We start from the raw sequence: 24,021 nt of genomic DNA, 5'->3' as shown, positions 1-24,021 counted from the left end.
TGGGCAGAGAGTCTCACTGAGCATCAGAGAGAAAAACTGAACACAAAACCTTCTGCTTCAACTCTTTGGTGTTCTTGACAGACACCACAGGCTGGACCCTTAGCCTACATTAGCACTGTGGTGCTAAGAAGGCCCTATCTGCTTTCTACTGCTGTGTTAGCTTTTGTTCTGTTGAGTTTTGGGCGTCAACAAATATTACAGTCCTCAGCGGGGTCTGTACAGGAGTTTCTTCTCCAGCTGAGCTCCATGGAGGTGAGAACTCCAACAGCTAGAGTCTGAATCAGGCCCAAAGACGTGGGAGTGTAATCACATTTGACGTGCAGTGTGAGTTACAGACGCAGCTTTCACATCTCTTCTCCCACATCACTGCGGCAGTGCTATATTTGATGCTTCATTTGCATGCGCACAATACAGAGCTTATATCCAACACTGAGACCAAGACAAAGAAAGAGCTGCTGTTTCTGGAACAGCCACATATTGTTAAAAATGTATTGTATATTTTATCATAATGTTGAAAAAGAATTAATGCATGGCAGGAGTTCACGGGACAGCAAAAATGACTAGACTGAATGTTTTTGTATTTAAATTTTTTTTTTTTTTTGTGATCGGTTTCAGTGTGCATGGTAAAATGGTAAGGTGTGAACGAGGTACAAAAAGAGAACTTGGGGAACCTACAGTATATAACAAAGGGAATGGAACACTGAATTATTTTGAACCAGAGCACTGATTAGGGCTTTCAATGCAGGTGCAGTATCAGTTACTAAGAGGCTGTACTGCAGTAGAGTTCTGAGTTCTGCAGTAACACACTAGGCTTGTGTGTACCAATATATTCAACATTATAATATGGCCTAAACATATAAAAACTCAAGTCAAAATCACAATCAAATCATCAATGCAGCACAATCCAAAGACATGTGAACTAATGACACATCAGTCCCTACAGGCCACACGGTGGAAGAAGAGGCCAGTGCTCTTGCCTTACTGCAAGAAGATTTTTTTATATTAAGTATTAATATATATATAAGTATTAATACTCGCATTGCAGTTTCCACGTTTAAAAAATGTGAAGAGTTGAGGTTGAAGGTTAATTGTTTATTATACATTTCCCATAGGTGTGAATGGCTGTCTCTGTATGTGGCTGCTGGGATGGATTGGTGAATGTATCCAGGGTGTACCAACCCCCTACGCCTGGTGACTGCTGAGATTGGGTCCAGCTCCCAGTACAGCACTGAACAGGACTACAGTAGAAGGTAGAAAATGAATAAATCCCAAGAGAAATATATCACTGGGGAAAATATAGTTAAAAAAGACAATTTTAAGATACGTTTAAGCACAAAGTATTTATTTTCTTTTCACATTGGTATTTAAGTAAGAAAAAAGCAAGGTTTCAAAGGTAGGAACCTACATTAATGTATGAAAATGTTTGTTATAAATAATGATGTTAGTAAAGCAGTGGACCTGCTTTCTCAAATACATGTGGAGCCCCAGCTCCAACACCAGTCACTTCTATGGCTTCACTGTTGATTGTCTCAGTCCATTTTCTCTAAGATTATCACTCTTATTAGAGGTACTGTTCTGTAGTGACACTTAATTATTTTTCCCAAACCTTTTGTTCACCACTTTATTTCTTGTGACCCTCGTGACAACTTACAGTTAGTCATGATCATGTGTGTTATAATCTATGACATCATATGTTGGCCTCATGCTTGGTTCTTTTGTTGGTCCCAGTCGTGACCAGTTTCTTCAGCAACCAGATTTTGAAAATAGCTTCTCCTTGTGACGGGCCAGTGTGGATGTGAGTTCCGCAGCTCACTCCTGCTGCATGACTCATTCATTGCTCATTATCATCCCACTCTCATTTCATCCTCCCCTGCCTGGATATCTGATGGAGACGCTGGATGGAGTGTGAGAGGGGGTGGCTGGATAGTGGCTACTACAATGCCAGTGTATCCGCATTTTCATTGGCTGGTGGGATTCATTTAATCCTGCCGTGGATGATGTGGCTCCGCCTCCCTTCTCCTCCCCCTCACTCTGACAGCCCCAGCAGCATCCATGTACCAAACACTGTGCTGTCTGTGTTCCAGGGAGAGTATCAGCTCTGCACAGGGAGGAGAGGATTAGTGCAGCCACTCAGCTTATCTGCATACACATTCCCAGAGAAGCACATGAGCGCTGTGGGCTGCACCTCTTTTGTATAAAAGCTGGCACTCCCCTCACAGTGGCTCCACTTCATCTTCTGTCACTGCTGAAGAGAGGATTTATTAAGGACTACTGTTTTTGTTCTGTTGGACTTTAGCTTCAACTTTAAAATCCTCTCTTTTGATGGGGGGGATGGAAGTAACATTTTTCCAAACAAACTTTGTCTGAGCGTCTTTACCTGTGTACTTTGGTTTGTACTTTTGCTACTGGAACTGTTTGCCAGAATTGTACACCAGCAGCAGAATAATGCCATCTAAAGAGTCCTACGAGGCTCAGAAGGAAGAGAAGTCCCTGGTGCAAAAGGCCAAGCGGGAGGCCAATCAGGAGGATATTCTGGCTGCTGCTCTGGGAATGAGGATGGGGCCACAGAAACCTCCAGCCACTTTCTGGCAACCACTTAAACTATTTGCCTATTCACAGCTCACATCACTGGTTCGCAGAGCCACGCTCAAGGACAGTGAGCTGACACCCAGACCGGAGAAAGTCCACAACTTCAAGGTGAGGCTAAATCCTCTCTGAGAACGTCTGTTGTGTGTTTGAACTCTGAAGGGCCATTTTTATTTTTATTTTTTTACATTGTGCATAGACCGTGGGTTGTTTGTGACTCTTTGAAAAGAGGGATCGGAGGGAGGGAGTGTTCCTGAGTGGAGGAGAGAGTAGAAAACAGAGCTGTTCTTCTCTGTCCACTCAGCTTTTTTTATCAAAAGAAAATCTGTTGTGTGGTCTGTTGGACCACTGCTGTGAGTGTGAGCAGCAGATGGACAGATTAGACCAAATGATAGAGGAAGCGGAGGACTGCTGTTTTTCCCGTTTGGCACATTCCCTCTGTCCGACCTCAGCTGGTTAATGGGATGGAGGTAAAATGTTGCCTTTAAGCTCTTTTTAAACTGCTGATGCCCACTGCTCCCTTGCTGCTGCTTTATTACCTGAATGTGGTGAACTTAACATTACAACATTTCCGATCTTTTAATGATCTCTCCAAAGTACAGTAGATGTTAATGTACAACACAATCAAACATCTTGGAATTTTAGTTTTCAGGCCTTTGAAAACTACTCTTTTAATGAAAGCAGTGTTTTAAAGAAAATACAGTTATACTTTTTGTATTTATATTAGTAATGGTATTATTTAGAATAATAATTGTTTTTATTGAATTCTATTGATTCTACTGGTTAAATGTATTGACATTCTTTCCATTCATTTGAGTTTCCTTGAGTGAATGCATTAAAATTACTTAAAATGATGTGATCCTAAAAATGGTAAAAATGATTTCAGGTGGAAAAATATTTGTTGTCAATACTTCCATCACCTACAGTATAATATTGACAAGGGCAAGTAGAGCAGCAACAAGCCATTAATAATTGTGTTTTAGCCAATGGAATGAAAATATTTAATGTTATTTTTATTTCTGTGGCAGAAAACTGTCGGTGGACAAGAAATTAATGTTTAAAAATATAATTTTCTTATCTACATTTTAAAATAAGAAATAAGATATGTATTTCATGGCACAAACAAAATATTTAAGGTTGAGTATTTTGCTAAGTGACTTGTTCCTGTTGTCAGCCCGGGATCACAGGCTGGGCACAGCATAGCCTCACGTTAGCCAGATGTTTTCCTAAAAGACAGAACTGACCAAAATGGACTCCATCCTGAAGGGACGTTCAGATATGCAATGTTGTTTTTTTTCCAAGAAAATAACCAAAGATGCCACGTGTGTTTGAATGTCTGTTGTCCATATTTGACATTTGAACATGTAACTGTCATCAGTTTCACTCTGTGCCAGATAAACAAGTGTGGTGTAACTGCATGAAGGGACCCACATCTGTATGCACTCGTCGTTGTTAACTATTATAAAATAATAATTAACATGTAGTATAAATATACAGTTATACATGTTTTATACTACACATAATTGTTACACTATTGAATTTAAAACAGAATATATATTTTTTTATATTTAATTTAACTATAACTACAAGTATAATGTAGTTATACACAGCATTTTTTTTTTTTAGGTGGGTGGATGTCTTCTTGTACAGATTGTATCGTCCTTTGAGACAAAATGTGTGAATTTCAGTCCTTACAATGAAATTCATACCAATCACTCAAAGACAGCCACAGAGCAATAACGTCAAAAATGAATCCTGAGGAAAATGTGCGGTCAAAACCTTGTAAATTGTGACTCTTTGGTTTCTGCAAACGTATAATAAAATGATCCATCACTGCGGGACATAATGATTATCTTTATTGATAAATGTAATGTCAGAGCAGACATTAACAATCCTACACAACACTGACTGAATTTGCCTGTGCCTGTTATTGGCTTCATGCAGAGGAATCAGGGGAGTTCTGGCTCCCACAATCCTCCCTGATTGGCTGCACTGTTGTTACCTGCTGGAGAGCGCTGGCTCCCAGTCCCACACAATCATGTTGGCCCTCTGCTGTTTCCATAGGAAATTGCCCCTGACAACATGCACCTTCACTCTCTAGCGAAGTGTCAAATCCCCACAGTGTTGCGATGCCAAAGCCTCCGCTGATTTGAGTCACCGCTGCAGCCAGCTCTCCTCAGTATTGTCAGTTTGAGGATAATCCTCTTCCTCTGCCTGCTTTCAGGTGACAGAACCCTCAGGCCTTCTTGTCTATTAGGAAAGAAGATGGTATTTTCTGTGGAATAAACTGCCTGCTGCTCACCCTACGCCTCTTCATCACTAATGTGCGTCACCACTGTCTTCTTCTCTGCTGCAGGTCCACACTTTTCGAGGACCGCACTGGTGTGAACACTGTGCCAGCTTTATGTGGGGACTCATGGCCCAGGGGGTCAAATGTGCAGGTGCGTCTTGTTTTATTTCATCAACAATTACATCTTATGTAAACTGCTCAATTGGGTCACATCACTATTATAACATCAATGGTGTGCAAAGTGAGCATTACTGCATGTGGGTTACTTGGTCTTTAATACATCTGGAGCTGGATTATTCTGATTTAATCTAAAATCCCTAACAGTTGTGTGTGGATTAGAGGTTGTATAACGGAGCAAGTGTCATGTTGGCCCCACAGCAATGATGTAACAAGTCTTACCAAGGGCCTACTTGTTTGTTAACGAGTATTGTGAAAGGAGTAATCGGGTTTTGAATACCAGGCTTGTTCTCACGCCCTTTGTGATTAAAACAGCAAAGAGCTTTTTCACTGAATATGGAAAAAACAACATGAGAGACGTAAGCTGTCGTGTAGCCAGGAGAGCACACAAACATCACAACAAGGTGTCAAGGGAAAAGTGAGTTCTACAGTAAATCTCATGTGGTCCAGGTAACAAGTGAAACTCTGTTTTGTACAGCTTCATATTCAGAAGGAACACAATGTTTACTGTTGTTTTAAACAAAATGTCTCTATGTTTACTACATTATGATAAATGGTTATAGAGAATATAAAAGATAGTACCTAAATATTTACAAAAAGCCACACAGGCAGCCAGAGTTGTTTTTAGTAGGATTAGCCTAAACCTAGCCTTAGTAGAAAACTGAAGGTGTTTGAAAATAAATCTTTGCAAAATTGTAGCTTAATTTGATGCAAATACATTTTCCATTGTTCTTAAAAAAACAATAGCATTACATTCTAGTCCAGTGTGAGTATAAAATATAATAATAATTCTTGTTACTAGCTCAGTTTTTAGATAATTTTTAAGATTATTTTTTTCTATCATATCACTAATGTTGTTTTGTACGGTTACACTCAGGTTATTGTAGAAAAAGAAATCCCTGTTGTATTTTTTCTCATTTTGTTTCAGGTAGCTTTTTTTCCATTCCCTTTATGGCTTCTCATCCTTCTCTGAATAGCACCATAATCCAATCTGATGTTTCTGTGATGTTTTATTGATGAAACAAAGTGTGTCACACTCTGCAGGGGCTCTGATATGAAATTTTAATGTTTTGATTTTGAAAGCTCTGTGTATGAAGCCACTCTTTATTGACTCAATACACTGCAATTCCTTCAGACTCCACCTCAGCTGCTCAAAACTAGGGCAGCGAAGGATCACATGACACCCACATTTGCATACCAAAAAATGTTCTCCCTCCCCCACCCCCACCCGCCGCCCGCTCCCCTTATTTTTTCTTTTTTTATTTGTGAACTGCTTTGGCTGGGTGCCAGGGAGCCAGCCTCTGCTGCTGCTTGTTGTGCCACATTTCTTCATCTGATTACAACCCCAGCACCAACACCAACACCACCACCTCCATACTCACACCCACCCTCATCCCATCATGCCCATGAAGGAAAACAAAACTGGCATGTCTCTTTAATGAGGAGCCCAGCTCCAAGCATGGGGAAGGAGCTTCTGTTTCCACACACATTAAAATTCAGCAGCTTCCACTAAAGAGCTGGGTCACACTGCTCAACCTCAATTTAACTTAAATGCTCTGTACAAAAACCAAAACATCCAACGAACGAGGTGTTTTTTTGGGGGGGGTTGTTTTGTTTCTAGATCCTGTCAGAAGGAGACTGGTTACAACTGGTATGCACTGTCAGTTTGCTTCAGTTAAGACTTTTGTTGTGGCTCAACTGAAGCTTTTGACTATTGCCTATGTAGAAGTGTACAATGAAAAGAATGGAATCAGTGCGTTTACAAAAGTAAATGTCTCTGGTAGTTCGGGAATAGGCCTGCTAGCTGTTAGCATTGTTGGTTGAGCAAACGGGAGTTTCCACCTTTGGTATATTTCATACCTGCTGTGTGTTTTATTTGTTTAACAAGTGAATTCCCCCTTTCCTTTGTTGTAATTGTGTTATTTGAGGGATTTTGACAACACTGTTTGATTTTGGAGTGCTTTAATTAGCGCTAACAAGCTGCTGCTGCGCCGTGTGGCAGCGACGTGCAGTGATGTTCATGGCATGTGAGGCACCAGCTCCACAGTTTTATACTGAATGGTAGCTGAAAATATAATAACATCTATTTATGTATCTATGTATCTATTTATGTATATCTTATATATATTTGACCTAAAGTGCAACAAATAAATCATATATATAATAAGTAGAGTACTGTACATGCACTGTAAAAGTGGTTTGTTTTTAATGTGAATTCACAGAAGGTTTTTGTTTTTTAGCAGACAAGAGCTTATATTTTAGAATTTCTCTTTTTCTGTATTTTTAGAATCATTATCATCTTTATTGTCATTGTACCCAGGAAAAGGAAAAGCAATTAAAACAATCTATAAATATGCTTTAGAAAAACACTGATAGGAAGCTTTGTGTAAAACAATCAATTCTGAACATCCAAATATATAAACTGTAAACATAAGATAATCAAAACATATATTTTACTAAATTCTTTGTGTTCCATTTCTTTCTTTTGTTAGTTGATTCTGCTGGTTATCAGCAAACAATCTATAAACCCATTTCTTGACCTTTCACTGACGGGAAAGCCATAAGTGCAGCCACGCTGACACAGACAGAGCTGACACAGCAGCAAACAGTACCTCCTGTCTACTGACGCCTGGTCCCTGCTGCCTCCAGGGACCGTTCTTTAACCTCGACTGTCCCACCTGGGACCAGAGCTATCAGCGTGTTCACATGGACACCAGCGGCTCAGACTGATGACAGGCTCTCCTCTATTATACTGCCTGTCTCATGTCCTTAAGAGAATCATCTCTTAAGGTAATTACATTTCTGCATCGCTGCATACAGATGCAGACTGCACCAATTTCTCCAGGGACCCATATTAATCAAAATATTGTCTGGAGTCCTGCTGAGGCTTAGATTCATGGCTTTTGAAAAACAATTTTATCTTGAAGCAAGGGTTTTAATATTTCCTTTACCCCTTGGATAAATAAAAAATTCCACCTTTACAATTCAAAAGAAACGCAGTGAAAATGTAAGAGCTTCAAGAACTGGCCTATTTTAATCTGGAAATGTAGGTCTAGTGTAGCCCGCAGCGACTCAACCGCTGCTTCCATGGCCATTGTGTTATATGGAAAAAACATAGTGTGCAGCAGCAGCAGCAGCAGCAGCAGCAGCAGCAGTGCTGACTCTTCATCCTCCCCCTCCAGGCCACAGTATTTTCACTGCTCCTCTAATTCCCAAGCAGAGCTGCTGCAGCTCCGTTTGTCTGCTCTCTACAGGCTACCCTGTTTCCGACAAGGTGAATTCTACCCTAAAACGTCCGTGCCTGAGGATGCATCCACACTGTGGGATATATTTACACCAACATGATCACTGCTGCTCTATTTATAGATTTCTACAAAATAACAATTACATTCATTTACTTGTGTGGTAATTTTTTACACCTCCATTCAAAGGTTTTGGGGCATGTTTTGTCTTGAATGTTAAAATTAAATGACATGATTATGGTCCTGTTCTCAGGTTCATTTCTGTATATTATTTATTTTGTTTTTATGTGATAATTGAATTGCCTTCTGGAGGTGACATTGGATTAATGCTAGACTCAAGGTGACTCTAGGCAATGGGTAGAGAAAAATGTGCTCCCCTGTGATTGTGTGACATTCAGACAACAAATGTTGATGAAAAAAACAGGCGAAACCTTTCAACCACTGCTGAAATATCCTTGAAACACAAAGATGATCCGACTTTTCTCTCTCTGTAGACTGTGGGATGAACGTCCACAAACAGTGCTCCTCTCTGGTACCTAATGACTGCAAACCAGACCTGAAACACATCCGCAAAATCTACAGCTGTGACCTCACAACGCTGGTGAGAGCCTGTAACACAGCGCGACCAATGGTGGTGGACATGTGCATCCGAGAGATCGAATCCAGAGGTGAGTTTTCCACGAATGGCACTGGGTTTCTATGTGCATATTCTCACAAAGAATAATCCCATAGAAACACATAGAATTATTTACTATTTTTCTACTGATGTAGGTTCAAAAATCGGGGTCATAATATATTGCAGTGTGCTGTTTGTAGTGAGTTGGGGGGAAAATACACAAAATTGCTTTTTTTTACTGTAGCATTTTCACATAGAGCAAGTATATGACAAAACTTTTTTTTCATCTTATTAATGTTGCCTCAAGACAGTGAAATACAACAATTTAAATGTTGTTATTTAATACATATAATAACCTGAAAAACTGGGTCAAAGCTGCTGTGTTAAAATTCCATTTAAAAATGAGTCCATTCTTCATTTTTACAGTCTTTATGACTGTTGCTGTAAAAGGCTCCATGTTGATTTACAGTAATTGATCTACAGTGTGGGTAAACTGATGGGTCATGGTCATCAAGTGTATTCAGGATTGAAGATGAATTTTAAATAAATTAAAAGCTTAATACACAAAATTGCATTCTAGTTAAATTATTACTGTTAAATTTAGAATCTTGAAGGTCTGCTATTTTATTTATAACATATTTTACAAGCAGTCTGTTTTATTAGGTTATGACGTCATGTTCATTGTTTGTTTTGTATTTTATAAATGTATAAATGTTTGTTGAGTAATACATTATTCTCTTATTATAATCGTATGTCAATGGTAATTGGTTTTTGGCTAATTTTTCAAAAATACTTTGATAATTAAACGTTTGTTGGCAAGGATAGCTGGAGGCTCTGGGTGTTTTTTTTTTTTGTTTGTTTGTTTGTTTTGTTGTCAATAATAGTTTTTACATTTATTTCAATATTTTATTGTTTTCATGGTTCATCAATTTTCAGATGATTCAGTTTTTTAAAGTATACACACAGCTACAGATTGAGGTTATTAAAGGAAGATTACAGTCATTGTTGCTCTTGGTTTTGTGGGGTGTTGACTGGAAGACTAATGAGTGCTGCTGGTAATTTAAACCTGTAATGAGAAATACATTAGTCTGTTTCCTGCTGCCTCTGTTGATTGCATTTCTGTTAAATCACTCTGCAATGTGGAAAACTCATTGCTCCCTTATTGTCTTCCCCAACACACACACACACCCACACACAAGCACACACATCCACCCACACATCTGTAGCATGATTTATGTCTTTATTTTTTTACCCACTGGTGCAGAAAACTGTTTTGCATCTGCCCTTGTCGTTCACTTGTGTGACATTGCAGTGTACGCTGACATTTTATCCTCTACTTTCTTATGCATATTTAAGATCCTCCAATGGATTTTTCTCTAAATTGCCTATGGTGACACACGCAGGAGGATTTTTCTACATTACCTCTGACAGTCCTGACAACGTTTGTCTGTGTCATGTGTGTCCCCCCAGGACTGAAGTCTGAAGGCCTCTACAGAATATCTGGATTCAGTGATTCGGTGGAAGAAGTCAAGTCGGCGTTTGACAAAGGTGGGTTTCTCTCCTGTTGTATATTTTGTCAGCTGGCAGCGCGGTGACTGACAACGCGTTCTGTTGAGCGTTTGCTGATGAACGGAACATTGAAGATTATTGAGAAAGTGACACATTAGTGAAGGATTAGTGTCCATCTGCACGGAGGACGTGTTTTTTCTCACGAAGGGTTTTACTGTCGACTTTAAGTAGGAAACACACGGAGGGCTCTGTGTTCAGGCTACTGATGCAGAAGAAGCTTTAGAAAAGAATGGGTTTGCTGCAGTATTTTTGGAAAAAATCTATTTATGCTATTGTGGGAGTTAACATGTAACATGTAAACATTCTTCAGTTATTTTTAAGAACAGGTTCAAGCTGTTTTATGCACCACACTTGATGATCTAGACATCAGTCACATACAGTATCTCAATAAAAATGAATACATGATTTATTTTTTATTTTTTAATCAATCAAACTTCCGTTGACCAAACTAGAACCAGATACTAATAATGCTTCATAAACAGAGCTACACAGTTCCACTATATCTGAATGTGACGCAGTGGAAGTCAGCCACGATGTCCAGTCTTGACAGAGGAGATGTTCTATGTATATTTATGTATGGAAAATGGGAGTGAATAATAAGAATGAAACCTCCATTGATTTATACTGTCTCTGCAGTAATTGTTTTCATTAAAATTTTATGGTCTCACTTGCAAATTGCATGTTGAATATTAGGTCTGCTTAATAAATAATAGATGTTCGAACAGTAAAAGAAGATAAAAATTAGAGGACACATAAATTTGTACCCTGGATATGGCTGACAGTTAGATGGATGAGTAGGACTGGAGCGACTGCTGCTGCTGAGAACATTCGCCTTGTCAGTGACATTTACCATCATTGGGCTGCTGTTGGACAATCCAGCTGTCAATCACATCCTCTAAACATTATTCATCCTCAACATGTCATTACTTTACTGTCGTAGAACTGACTCACAGTTCTACAGTTCTACATTATAGTTCTAGTCTTTTTCTGCAACTGTGACTGAGGTCCATCCATTCTTATTTAACATATACTGTAGTCTCTAAACCAAGTTACTTCAAAATCTGGTTCCTCTGTCCACTAGTAATACACCGTCTATTGAGTAAACTGTTGACAGACAGCAGAGACCTGAGGAAACCCACGTCCCAGATGGTAGAAACTTTAACATTGTTGGGATTCAGTCATGGTCTGAGTGAGTATAAGTCCGTCTTGACCCAGTGCATGTGAATTTAAACTGAAGGAAAAGCTTTCAGCAGTGGAATAAACCCTGCCAGATCCACATGTGGGACATCATCCATGACAGAGTGTCATTCCAGCTCACAGCACTCTGATGTTCAGTCTGCCAGCACAAGTAGGCCATGGCCCTCTCTGGATGGTATGCATAACTGAGTAGGAGTCAGAAGAAAACAGGCCGGGGGGAGATGATAGCTGCTGCTCTGCAGAAAGACAGATCAGGAGCAGGAGATGGGTTTTTTTTTTTTGGTGTTTTGTTTTTTGCCTCCACTGAATCACAGTCTCTGTGCTGCAAAAGTGCTGATGTGGGTGATATTTCTACAGCGTGACAATTTTCCTCTTGTCTCCCTCATTCTCACTCACATCCTCACAGATGGCGAGAAGACAGACATCTCAGTGAACGCCTATGAAGACATCAATATCATAACGGGCGCACTCAAACTCTACCTCAGGGATTTGCCTGTTCCTGTAATCTCATACGATGCTTACCCCAGGTTCATTGAAGCTGCCAGTAAGTCGGAGCCACAGAAATGAGACTCAGTTCTACATATAGAACATCAGGTTCTCCACAGTGCTAAAAACCATACAAGTAGCCCGCCCTCCTCAGACGTCCTCCCCTGGACCAGCTTGTATTACATCATAGATAATCCTTACATTGATTTCTGATCATATCCTGTGAGGTCACACAGTGTATCTGATCACAGCTCCCGTCTGTTTCTCAGAGGTCACCGACCCAGAGAAGAAGCTTGAAGCGTTCCGCGAGGCTCTGTCTCTGCTGCCGCCGTCACACAGTGAAACTCTCAGGTACCTCATGGGACATTTGAAAAGGTGAGGACCGCAGTGAGACATCTGTGACAGTAAAGTGTTTCTCATTTCCTCTGCAATTATGGAAAGTTCAATATTGTGTTCAATGTGTGTTTCTTTATGTCTGCAGACTGTATATTGTAGTCAGTGTGTTCTTCCTGTGTGTGTGAGTTGGTTTTCTACAGTAACAGTAGACTGGTTTAATCCCACAGTCCAAAAACAAGCAGGTTATTATGACTGGCTGTGAGTGGTTGTCTCTGCGTGTGTCCCGCCCTTGACTCCTAGGATTGGCTGAGATCTTCTGTTACAGCTGCACTGAGATTTGGATAAAAAGAATATAAATACAGTTTGATGAATTGATTTGTATTTCTATTGATTGTGTTTGTGCGCAGGGTGACACTGAACGAAAAGTTTAACCTGATGAACGCAGAGAACCTGGCCATTGTCTTTGGTCCAACCCTCCTGCGTTCACCGGACGCGGACGCCATAACAGCACTCAACGACATCCGCTACCAGAGACAGGTGGTGGAGATGCTGATTAAAAAGGAAGACGTGCTGTTCTAAACCCAGAGCAGGACTTTTGATAGAACAGTTCTCTAATCGTTCTCTTCTTTAAACGCTCTTCGTACTGATACGTTTTCTAAACGCCCTGCGTATGGACCAGTGCTGATCTAACGTCGCTCCAAACCCGCGTGGGTGTGGACAGATGTTCCCTTCACTTGTACGTACTCTGCTCTGTCTCCCCATTTTTGTCGGGGGATTTTTCAGCACTGACTCCTCAGCTGCATGGTTGCCACGTCTTAGTTTCTCTGTAGTTGTGACCCGGCATGGTTTTAAAGTGCTGTGATTTTTCTTTCTGTCCTGTGTGTAGTGGTGGTGCTCCCACATTTCCAGCTGCCTCTGTGCAATTATTTCTGTGAAACTTTGTATAGCTGAACATGAAAAGAATAAGCTACTGATTTTTCTGGGATCATTTTTATGATGCTGTATTTTTTTTAGTCTCCTCAGCTGTTTTTATGTAACTTGGATTTCTTAGTGGATTTCTTAGTCTTTCCTATTTCTGAGTAAACTCTGGTCCTTTTTCCTGACTGTAACATTTCTATTGTCTTAAAAGCAGCCCTATCTGTGAGCCTAATTTTTTTTAAATGTAATGATTTTGTACAGACTTGTGCATGATCGCTTTAATTTATTAAACCTTACTGTAAACTAAATGCTTAGTGAGTCTGACTCAGCATTTTCTTGATCTAAAAGTGAGATGCCTTCCTGTTTGTCACTGGTTTCTCTCCAGTATTCTGATTTTTCAGAACAGAGAATGTCTGTCTCATGTCTGTTCTGACCTTGAAGGACTGCAGGCCTGTGTGCCATTGTCCAGCAGTGTTCCGACACTACATTTGGATTTCATTTAAAAATTTCCTTGTTATATTTCCCAACCATGTCCTGAGAGCAGGGCTGGCTCGACCCAGTTTGTTTCCTCCCACAGTTCAACACACATATAATTGAATGACTGGTGGCACCGCAGATTGCGCTCTAGGCGACTGACCACAGAGCCGGCCATGCCTCCCAGTGGCTAGAAGAAATACCTCCTGGTTATGAACTCATTGATGAACAACAGGACACGATGCTTAATTGTCATTTTTATGGCCATAAATAATCAGATTGATGATGCATTTTTGATTGTTCATAGCAGCCACGAAACGTATGCCTTGAAATAAACCCCTTAGAGCACATCGCTCACAGTAATCTAGTGTGTGATTACAGCCAGGCACACAGTTCCTGGGGCAGAGTACTGTAGCACCAGGGAGTCTGTTAATTACTGGGTATGAGTACAAGCCATGTCAGCTATTATTTATGTGATTCATTTCTCAAAGTATTCCCTTTTCATCCAATTTCCAAGAACAGCTATCAATGATATCAGGATCACATTTACCGACTATTGAAGCTTTCACACAAACCTAGAACTAAATATGAACAAATCAGTTGTTGCTCAAATATAAACGTGGTGTCACTGAAGCCTCTTCTTGTGTTTACCTGAAGCGTTGTCTTCCATCTTAACCTACGAGGCCTCGGTGAAGCAATCGCTGCTTGACATTTAATTGATACGGCTGTGCGACCACATCACACTGACTTAATGCGAGCTGAATTCAGTCTCGTCTCTGGTGATTGTGAGGCAAAATTGGATTTTCAGCCAACCGTTTAAGCCCCCCCGCCTTCCGCCCCACCCCACCCCCAACCATTAGTGAGAATTTTAAACGTGCTATACTTTTGTCTACATTGGGTATTGACCATGGAGAAAAGGTAAACCGTGCCAATAAAGATATTGTCCTCCCCATCGCTCAGTCGTCTGATGTCAGTGATAACAGCTCGGTGGATTAGTGTCCACTGAATGAATTGTGTGGTGAGTGTGCCTTATTTAGAGTAATGAAACAGAATTTGAAATGCTCTGATCCATGACCTCACTGACCTTTCACTAGCCATCCCTCCTCCCCCTCTGATGACAGCAGATAGGAATACATTTCAAATGTTTTTTTGCTCGTTTAGCCTTAGAATCTATCAGCAGCTGTGAGCAAAACAAATGTTTGGGTTTTTTGAATGGTGATAAAAATGCAAAAAAAAAAAAATCACAAAGAGTTTGTATTAAATAAATAGAACTGAAGCTAAACGTAATAATTGTTTTTACTGCAGATTTTGCGTCAACATTTTAACTCAGGCCCATTGAACCTTTCACTGGTGGTAACAGGCAGCTTTAAGAGGGAGAATCTCAGTAAAAGGCTGTTTATATGGTACAACACAGCAGGAGGCGGTGGGGGTGAGACAGATCTCTCCTAATTCCAACATTGCCAACATGGTCATTTGTCTGTAAGTGAGATGAATGAGGCCTGTGGTTGAGTGACTGGTTGATTGAACGGATCGGAGATGTGAGGAAATTGAGTTGCCTGACCCTTTACAGACCTGAAGGGGGGTGCGGGGCTGGGCTGGGCTGAACAGGGCAGGGCAGAGCAGAGGAGGGGGGTGGCGGTAATAACACCTGGAACCCTGGAGAACCACAGATATGCGACATTCTGTTATTATTTATTGTTTCTGGAAAAATGTAGCTTTTTTTGAGCAGCGCTGAGAGAGGAATGTAAATGTAATCTAATTATCATTGTTACTGAGGAGAAAACACATGTCGAGGGCAGCAATAATAATAATAATAATTATTATTATTATTGTTATTAGTAGTAGTAGTAGTCGTACTAACAGTACTAACAGTACAAATGTAATAAATATTATTACACCAGACATTTGACAACTGTTATTGTGGAGAAATCATGCTCTGGGATATTCCGGTGCTGGATCATCGTGGCATGATGATCTACTAACAGATGACTAAGAATGTGACCCTCTCAGATGACAAGCATTGGCAGCTGCTCACTCACGTCCACTATCATACATAAACATCAAGGTTGCCAAAGGAGAGGCTGCTGTCGTGGAGGAAGTCAGCGGCCGGTGCTGAAAGAATGTTTTAAGAAGGTCAGAACTTTTTCACCGTCAGGTGGTCGACAGACAACGTGCTGCAGCTGGATATTGTCTTGGCCTGAATTCATTGATGACAATGAGTACTCTCTTCTTTGTTCTTCAACTGGTCAGTCTGGCAGGTAAGGACTAAACTTCAGAAGTATCCTCAAACTGCTGCTTCTTGGCTTAGTCTGTGGGTTTGTTTTTTGTTGTTGTTTGTTTGTTTATTTTTGCTTTTCTTGTTTCATGTAATTAGAAGTATGCAAAATTATTTTTTAAATTATTTTATTTTGCTGATTTGTCATTAGACTGCCGCTAACCTGAACAAAAGCAGCCTGATAACGACAATGTTAAATAACTGTATAACTTTCATCTTTGTTTGATAAGCACCCGTGTGTTTCCTTTTGAATCTTTAACATTTACCTGTATGTGTGCAGTGTTTTTATAACACATGAAGTCGCCTGTAAAATGATGTTTTGGAGTTTACTGAGTTCACTGCCTAAAGAATCATTCAAGCACAGCATGTTTTTGTGAGAATGACCTTGAGTTCAAGGTCAGCTGGAGAGTGGAGAGCCAGATCCTGTGGCGGTGGCTCGTGACACATATACATGTAGCTGTGGAAAGAGTATAAGAATATCTCTATTAACACCTTCTTTACAGGGGAGCCATGTGTGGATGGAACAAGGCCACATTTAGACTGCACTCTGCATACGCTACATAAATATAAATAGTTTCAACATGCATTTATTTATTTTTTTACATTGGTTTCATTCATTTGTAATACTATTACTAGTTCTAGTAACAACACTATCTAGTAGTAGAGTATTATCCAAAAGTGTTTAGACAAGTAAATACAAATGTGTTTTCCTATTATTTAAAACAGACAAATAAACAATATGTTTAATTCCATTTTAATGAAATAAAAAGTCTTGAACTCAGAACACAGAATCACTGGATGCTACTTTCCACTATTTGTTAGGTAATATTAGTGTGTTTTTTGGTATTGATTTGGCCAACATGTAAAACATTTTTGACTTTTTAACTCAATTGTAGCTACCTTGATATTCTCGTGGCACAGACTGTATTAATTTCACGCTGGTCCAGTGGTTTCAACCTTTCCTCTCCTGTGTCCATCATGTCCTGTTTGTCTCAGGTCTCGCCTGCTCCTCCTCGGATGAGACAAAGTTGGTCAAAACTCTCTTCACTGGTTACAACAAAGTGGTCCGACCTGTCAATCACTTCAAAGAACCGGTGGTGGTCACTGTGGGCCTCCAGCTCATCCAGCTCATCAGTGTGGTGGGTTCTCATGTTGTTTGTCATTCACCTGTGCTGCACTAAAAAACGACTGTCACCTCAACTGTGTGAATACACTGTGTCCACAGGATGAGGTCAACCAGATCGTCAGCAGTAATGTGCGACTCAAACAGGTGTGATCCATGTTATTGAAATTATATGAAATTATATTGTATATTTCATTTGAATACAGTACATGTTGAAGCTTTTAGCTATTAAAACCTTGGCTATAAAAAATATTCATGAAAAATGTATTATTTGGTTCCTTTGATTTTTTTATTTTCAACCAATAAAAAATGTGTTGCATGCCATTCATGCATGTCCTAATGTCCCATTGTTCTGATTGCCCGTACTGTGTTTGTTTTCCCAGCAATGGAAAGACGTGAACTTACAGTGGGACCCCGAGGATTATGGTGGCATTAAAAAGATCAGAGTTCCCTCCACTGACATTTGGCGACCTGATCTGGTTCTCTACAACAAGTATGCTAGGAAGGGGGGGGGGTACTTTTTTTACCCATGTTCCATTTCTGTCTAAAGTGTATTAAATGTATATTTATATATAAAATGTATATTTTATAGCAACCACAGATATAGAAGCACTCAGCACACCTGACAGTGATGGTTTGAATCCCACTTTTCCACACTTCACTGTGTAAACGCTCAGATTACATCTGGCTAAATCTGCCCTTGCCTCAGTTGCCCCAGTTACCCCCACCTTTCCCCACACCATATGCTACAACTTCCACTCTGCTGTTCTTCCCCTGACACTTAGCTCTGCTGCTGCCACGACAACTAGTGCCAACGTGAGTGCTGATTGGTTGATTGCTGTGGCGGCATCACGATCTCTCCTCGGGGGCTGATGTCTTCTTTTGTTAACATTAATGTGGATGTTGTCCTGCTGCTCTGTGTCTCCAGTGCTGACGGAGACTTTGCCATTGTACATGAGACCAAAGTGCTGCTGGAGTACACCGGGATGATCACGTGGAACCCACCTGCCATCTTCAAGAGCTACTGTGAAATCATTGTGCTGCACTTTCCCTTTGACCTCCAGAACTGCAGCATGAAGCTGGGCACCTGGACCTACGATGGAAACCTGGTCGTCATCAATCCTGTAATTCTTTTTCTAACAGGAAAAATGTGTTTCACAGTAGTAGAAATACACACCATGTACGATTTATTAAAAAGAAAAACAGCTTATGGGCTCAGCTTGACTTGCTAGGAAGAAGCTCAGCTTGTCTTAGTTTAGCACAGTACTTTTTAAAATAGTGTGAGGGGCTTCCAATAGAATATGGCACACTGGACATAAGTGTACCACTGCTGTAATGCTTGAATGATAGCCACTAGGTGGCAGCAACTCATACAGTGTTTTGTACAGATAAAAATATACATGTTATCAAGTCCTCAATAGTATTTCAATTGGGGGGGGGTCGTTTGGGTGCGTGAAAACAGTTCTGTCCACAAGAGGGGGCTTGACAAAAAATATTTGAGAACCACAGGTTTAGCATAAGAAATAAAACAGTAAATAGTAGATATTGTAAAGTTTCCAGGACCATCATAGAACCATATGACACTGAATATTCCCTTAAAATGTCAACACAAATTAAATGACCTTATAGTAATTAAAGGTCCTGTTTTTTTTCTGCTGCTGTATTTGTTGTGTTTACTGCACCTATTATGATTATCCTATTATTTTATTTTCCTTTTCTCCAGGACAGCGACAAGCCTGATCTCAGCAACTTCATGGAAAGTGGAGAGTGGGTGATGAAGGACTTCCGCAGCTGGAAACACTGGGTGTTCTATGCCTGCTGCCCGGACACTCCTTACCTGGACATCACCTACCACTTCCTCATGCTGAGGCTTCCACTCTACTTCATTGTCAACGTCATCATCCCCTGCATGCTCTTCTCCTTCCTGACCGGCCTGGTCTTCTATCTGCCAACTGACTCTGGTTAGTCCGTAGTCTCAGTCATTCAGGAGAGAGATTTGGAGTATTTGCATCACTATCACTGATTACACCATAGTACGTAGCTAATGTCTTCATCCAGAACATGTGGAATGGGGGAGGAGGAGGAGGACGCAGCCAAAGCCTGTCTCTGTTATTTAGAAGAAAAAAAACAACATGCACTTACATAATGAGTACAAGCCAATTGTCAAAAGCTGTTAAAATCTACAGTAAACTGCCACCTAGTGTTCAGTTTCTTATTGTCCTTGTTACTGTGATATTTATCAACATGGTGTTGGACAATCCTGGTCTTTCATGGTACCTGTCAGCCTCGGTTGCCCTCCCCCCCCCACCCCCCATTGCCCCTCCACTGTGCACATCTGGCCTTGTTCCCAGTGAGTTGGTCTGCCTCATTACCCAGAGTCCCTCTGTGCTGTCATGTCTTAAAGTGGCACTACTCTTTAATGTATAATACATCACTGGAAGTCTGTTTGTGATATAGACACTGACAGGAAAGTGGAGAGCTGAAAAAGAAGTTAGAGCCAAATCTATCTCCTTCAGTGCCGACTCACTCACTCCTGTCCAACTGGGTCAGAATATATATTTTTTCAATCCATATAAGCTAAGCTATTTCTGTTTCATGTACAGTAGAATTGGTATTGGCTAGCCATACTCGTTTGGCTGATTTTTGCTATTCCATACAGTCCCTTCACTTATCGATACCTAAAATGAATTTTATTCATTTTTATGGCGTGTATGTTGTAGCCTGGCCTGACCAGACAAAGTAAATTCAGGCTGTTTGTGCAACAGCACAAAATGCTATCCATTTGCTTGTAGGGAATTTTTAACCCTCCCACCCTAAAACTTGGCTTTCAAGGGCATTTGTTAAAATTAATACATTTTGCCTCAGGTGTTTGATGATTCCAAATTTCTTTCATGTTTGAATTTTAATTTTTAAGCTCCGAAAGAGGCTTATACATGTGCAAAATCCATATATTGATGAAGCTGAACATCTGGAGAAGTCTGCAATGTGGCTTGTTTGTTCTTTAAACAACGTCGTGTTTAGTATTAGTGGTGGTGATAATGTGTTTTTGTTTCTCTTCCAGGAGAGAAGATGACTCTCAGCATCTCTGTCTTACTGTCTCTGACTGTGTTCCTGCTGGTCATTGTGGAGCTCATCCCCTCCACCTCCAGCGCTGTACCACTCATTGGAAAATATATGCTTTTCACCATGGTGTTCGTCATTGCCTCCATCATCATCACTGTCATTGTCATCAACACCCACCATCGCTCTCCAAGCACTCACACTATGCCAGACTGGGTCCGCAAGGTGAGGACAAATAATGACTTATGATATTACTGAAGAGCTGACGGACTACAAACACTACATTACAGTATATTTCAGTGTACAGTGGAAGTCTTTAGGGAGGGGTTGAATGACCCCAGGCTGACAGCGGAGGTACTGCAGGGGTGTTTTTTTAGATTTTTGTATTATTAAACTTGTATTAACAAGCCACCAACATTCACACAAATGTATTTTTTAGATAGATAGATAGATAGATAGATAGATAGATAGATAGATAGATAGATAGATAGATAGATAGATAGATAGATAGATAGATTCAGTCAGTTCCGTACATAACGATAAATACCTCTGATACAGATACATACTTTGAGATTATTTGAAACTATTCTTACCTCTTTTCCCCGCTGCATTAGACTGACATCTAGCGGTAAAGTTACAGAATACCTGCTGTGGTAGTATTCTAAATGACATCTATTTTGTTGTTTTGAGCAGGTTTTCATTGAAACCATCCCCAACATCATGTTCTTCTCAACCATGAAGCGCCCAGGTAAAGAAAAGCAGAGTAAAAGCATCTACGGTCCTGACATGGACATCTCTGACATTTCCGGCAACCAGATCTCTGCCGTCCCTTACCAATCTCCCATTACCAAGAACCCTGATGTTCGCAGTGCCATTGAAGGAGTCAAGTACATCGCAGAAACCATGAAATCTGATGAGGAATCTAACAATGTAATGACTCTGAGAGAATCTCTGTCATGCTGCCACATTGATTTTTGGCCTTTATTATCTGACATGTTTTTTCTGTTATTTGTTCGTTAATCCAGGCTGCTGAGGAGTGGAAGTTTGTGGCCATGGTGTTGGATCACATTCTGCTGTGTGTCTTCATGGCTGTGTGTCTCATTGGAACATTAGGGGTGTTTGCCGGGCGCCTTATTGAGCTGAGCATGCTCTAAAGGCCTCTGTCCAGTTTGTTGTTCATTATACAACATATCACAGACGACCATTGTCCTTCATGCCACCAAATAACCAGCCAGTTGCCTCAATTAGCATTTATGCTAATACACAGATATCTGCTTATATGTTGATGTTTGAAGATAAGCTAATTTTGTATACTGTATGTACAGTACAAACATCATGTGTTCATGTTAACTTCAACTCATTATATATCACAGTTCTACTGACTTTCCTTTGTTGTGTACAATTTAATTTTTAACTAGGCATTTCCTTTATGTACAAAAAGGGAACAATGTAATAAACTCATTTTTTTGTCATTTTAATTTTTTTAAATCTACCTACCATTCTGTTTTATTTTGCTGATATGTCTATTTATGTAGTGCATTTTCTGGATATTATAAGTATGTGTGCGCAGATAGTTTATTAAAATACATGTATTCCTTATATAAGTTATATTCACTCTTGCCTCTGAGATTTAGATAGTTGATTGTTTGTTAAACACCAGCTGTCAGAATCATTGTCTACTGTTTACTTTGTCATCTAAGTATTTGCTATTCAAATAAATATGCAGATATCTGCTTTTGTTATGAAACAGTGCGCTGCTCACTGTGGTTACATTTTAACTTGTCAAAATCGTCACCGGATTGGTTGACACTACAGTGTTCCCCAGCGTTCTTTTATTTCCAGGGACCCTGAAATTTAAATCTCAATAAAATTTTGATTAAAAGAAATGTGTGTTTAATGTTTCCTTCCGCTTCCTGTCTTACCTACTATTTTAAATTGTCCTAACTTTCTTACTAAACTATTTACTATTAACTACAACTTAGTTATTACTTAGATGTTTTAAGTAAAGTTCCTTACATGTTTGAATATTTGTTTATTTTATAAAAACACAATTATGTTTGTCAACGTAAATACAAAATCCCTTCGCCGTATTTTTCTCTTTAAACATTTGTTCAATGTTCACGTTGTGACTCTCACAGAGAGAGCAAAACGAGATCAGATAAGACCACGCCCCTGCGTCGTGTTGACCACGCCCTCTGTGTTTACACTGCTGTTGTAATAGTCTGTTAACAAAACGTGTTATGAAAGCTGTTGCTGCCTGGACTTGTGAAAAAAAAAACCCGTTTGGTCACAGAAGATAGCGTTTGCTCCACAATGATGCCAAGAGCAGTGTTTGTCAGTGGGCCTTCTTCACGGTAGTGTCACGTGTTTTCTAATTTTAGCAAGCGTGCTAACTGTTAGCAGCCGCGGACAGCGATGTGAAGCAGCAGAAAAGAAACAGCAGCAGGAAGGTGAGGAGAATTTTAATAACTAAGCTGTTATGTGACTAACTTCACACGACTAAGTAACACATTTCTTTTTCTTGAAAATCAACCTTCTTATTTAAATTGAAGTGAGAGGGTTGTACATGGTCGTACATGTTGTAGTTCAAAGTCCACTAATATATTGAACGTGGAGGTTCTGAAATTAGAATCTCTTAAATAGCCATATATATATATATATATATATATATATATATATATATGAATATATATTTGTCCTCCTTAACTTTGTTTTTATATTATTTATATAATGTAATTAATATATTATTAATCATCATATCAATCATTAACATGACCACACAGACGGGCTGAAAACACATCACGATGATGACGCAGAGGTTCAACTTCTCGTATGAAGAGAAGGAGGAAGTCCAGGACCCTGCTGCTCTGTCCTACAGCATGTCCATTGACAAGCTCTTCCCAGCACTGCTGCAGTGCTTTGGGATAATCCTGTGTGGATATATCGCAGGGAGGGCAAACATCATCACCTCCACCCAGGCCAAAGGATTGGGAAATTTTGTTTCCAATTTTGCCCTGCCGGCGCTGCTGTTTAAGAACATGGTGCTGCTGGAATTTGAGAATGTCGTCTGGCCTTTTCTCTGGAGCATCCTCATCGCCAAGGTGTCTGTCTTTTTCCTGGTCTGCGTCCTGACACTGATGGTTTCCAGTCCTGAGAGTCGCTACAGCAAGGCTGGGCTCTTCTCCATATTTGCAACACAAAGCAATGACTTTGCCTTGGGATTTCCAATAGGTAAGAACAACTACGGTGGAGCTACCAGCCACTGTGGCTTTGTATTCACTGTTAGAGATGACATCATGCGACTTACGTTGACATGAAATGAAAGTCTAAGTATTTAAGAAAATGTTTTGACTTCGGGATAGAGGTTTTAGTTAAATTCATGACACTGAGTTTCAACACAGGGTGATCTCTGCAGCTGCAACCTAAAATCAAAAATCTTATCTGAACTTTATTTTGCTGCCCTTTTAAAATATTTAAAATATTCTTACGACTACAGCTGCAACTACTACTGTTATTATAGAGATGTTGCCAAACGAAATTTCGTTGTATGCTGTACAATGACAAAACAGCTTCTTCTTCTTCTTCTAAAAGCCCTGCACTTTTACTTCTGTTTTTTGAGAAGAAGAACATTCTCACTTTACAAGAATGAGGACGCCCTCTTGCAGCACAATT

General features: G+C 40.0%; 3 protein-coding genes across 8 annotated transcripts in view; all 3 read left to right on the top strand.

The window, feature by feature from the left end:
• The window catches only part of chn1 (chimerin 1), a 29,450-nt gene extending 14,332 nt beyond the window's left edge, over window positions 1-15,118 (top strand). For 4 of the 6 annotated variants that reach the window (XM_025063983.1, XM_025063985.1, XM_008328299.3 and 1 more), the window contains exons 2-9: window positions 1,113-1,250; window positions 2,085-2,697; window positions 4,943-5,027; window positions 8,790-8,963; window positions 10,382-10,459; window positions 12,084-12,221; window positions 12,433-12,538; window positions 12,907-15,118. In XM_025063983.1, coding sequence (XP_024919751.1) covers window positions 2,446-2,697; window positions 4,943-5,027; window positions 8,790-8,963; window positions 10,382-10,459; window positions 12,084-12,221; window positions 12,433-12,538; window positions 12,907-13,078 — 1,005 coding nt within the window. In that variant the 5' untranslated portion in view covers window positions 1,113-1,250; window positions 2,085-2,445 and the 3' untranslated portion in view covers window positions 13,079-15,118. The remainder of the gene's footprint in view (window positions 1-1,112; window positions 1,251-2,084; window positions 2,698-4,942; window positions 5,028-8,789; window positions 8,964-10,381; window positions 10,460-12,083; window positions 12,222-12,432; window positions 12,539-12,906) is intronic. The other 2 variants (XM_025063986.1, XM_008328300.3) reach the window with 2 other exon arrangements.
• An 863-nt stretch (window positions 15,119-15,981) lies between these two features.
• LOC103391859 (acetylcholine receptor subunit alpha) lies at window positions 15,982-22,396 on the top strand. The gene is made up of 9 exons (XM_008328297.3): window positions 15,982-16,149; window positions 17,163-17,305; window positions 17,392-17,436; window positions 17,673-17,782; window positions 18,218-18,413; window positions 19,013-19,250; window positions 20,351-20,574; window positions 21,043-21,279; window positions 21,375-22,396. Exons 1-9 carry the CDS (start codon window positions 16,101-16,103, stop codon window positions 21,501-21,503), a joined length of 1,371 nt encoding a protein of 456 aa, XP_008326519.1. The 5' UTR covers window positions 15,982-16,100; the 3' UTR covers window positions 21,504-22,396.
• Window positions 22,397-22,577: 181 nt separating this feature from the next.
• The window catches only part of gpr155a (G protein-coupled receptor 155a), an 8,469-nt gene continuing 7,025 nt past the window's right edge, over window positions 22,578-24,021 (top strand). The window contains exons 1-2 of the mRNA XM_008328292.3: window positions 22,578-22,799; window positions 23,133-23,580. Coding sequence (XP_008326514.1) covers window positions 23,154-23,580 — 427 coding nt within the window. The 5' untranslated portion in view covers window positions 22,578-22,799; window positions 23,133-23,153. The remainder of the gene's footprint in view (window positions 22,800-23,132; window positions 23,581-24,021) is intronic.

Source organism: Cynoglossus semilaevis, chromosome 16, assembly GCF_000523025.1.
Source record: "Cynoglossus semilaevis isolate Cse_v1.0 chromosome 16, Cse_v1.0, whole genome shotgun sequence".
NCBI classification, from domain to species: domain Eukaryota; kingdom Metazoa; phylum Chordata; class Actinopteri; order Pleuronectiformes; family Cynoglossidae; genus Cynoglossus; species Cynoglossus semilaevis.
This window is presented reverse-complemented; position numbering and strand designations above follow the sequence as displayed.

What these genes read in the sequence shown, in the direction of transcription:
- LOC103391859 (XM_008328297.3), top strand. Translation starts at nt 16,101, where the DNA reads ATGACAATGAGTACTCTCTTCTTTGTTCTTCAACTGGTCAGTCTGGCA. An exon ending in TCAACTGGTCAGTCTGGCAG is followed by an intron (nt 16,150 to 17,162) that starts GTAAGGACTAAA and finishes TGTTTGTCTCAG; the next exon opens with GTCTCGCCTGCTCCTCCTCG. An exon ending in CTATCTGCCAACTGACTCTG is followed by an intron (nt 19,251 to 20,350) that starts GTTAGTCCGTAG and finishes TTTCTCTTCCAG; the next exon opens with GAGAGAAGATGACTCTCAGC.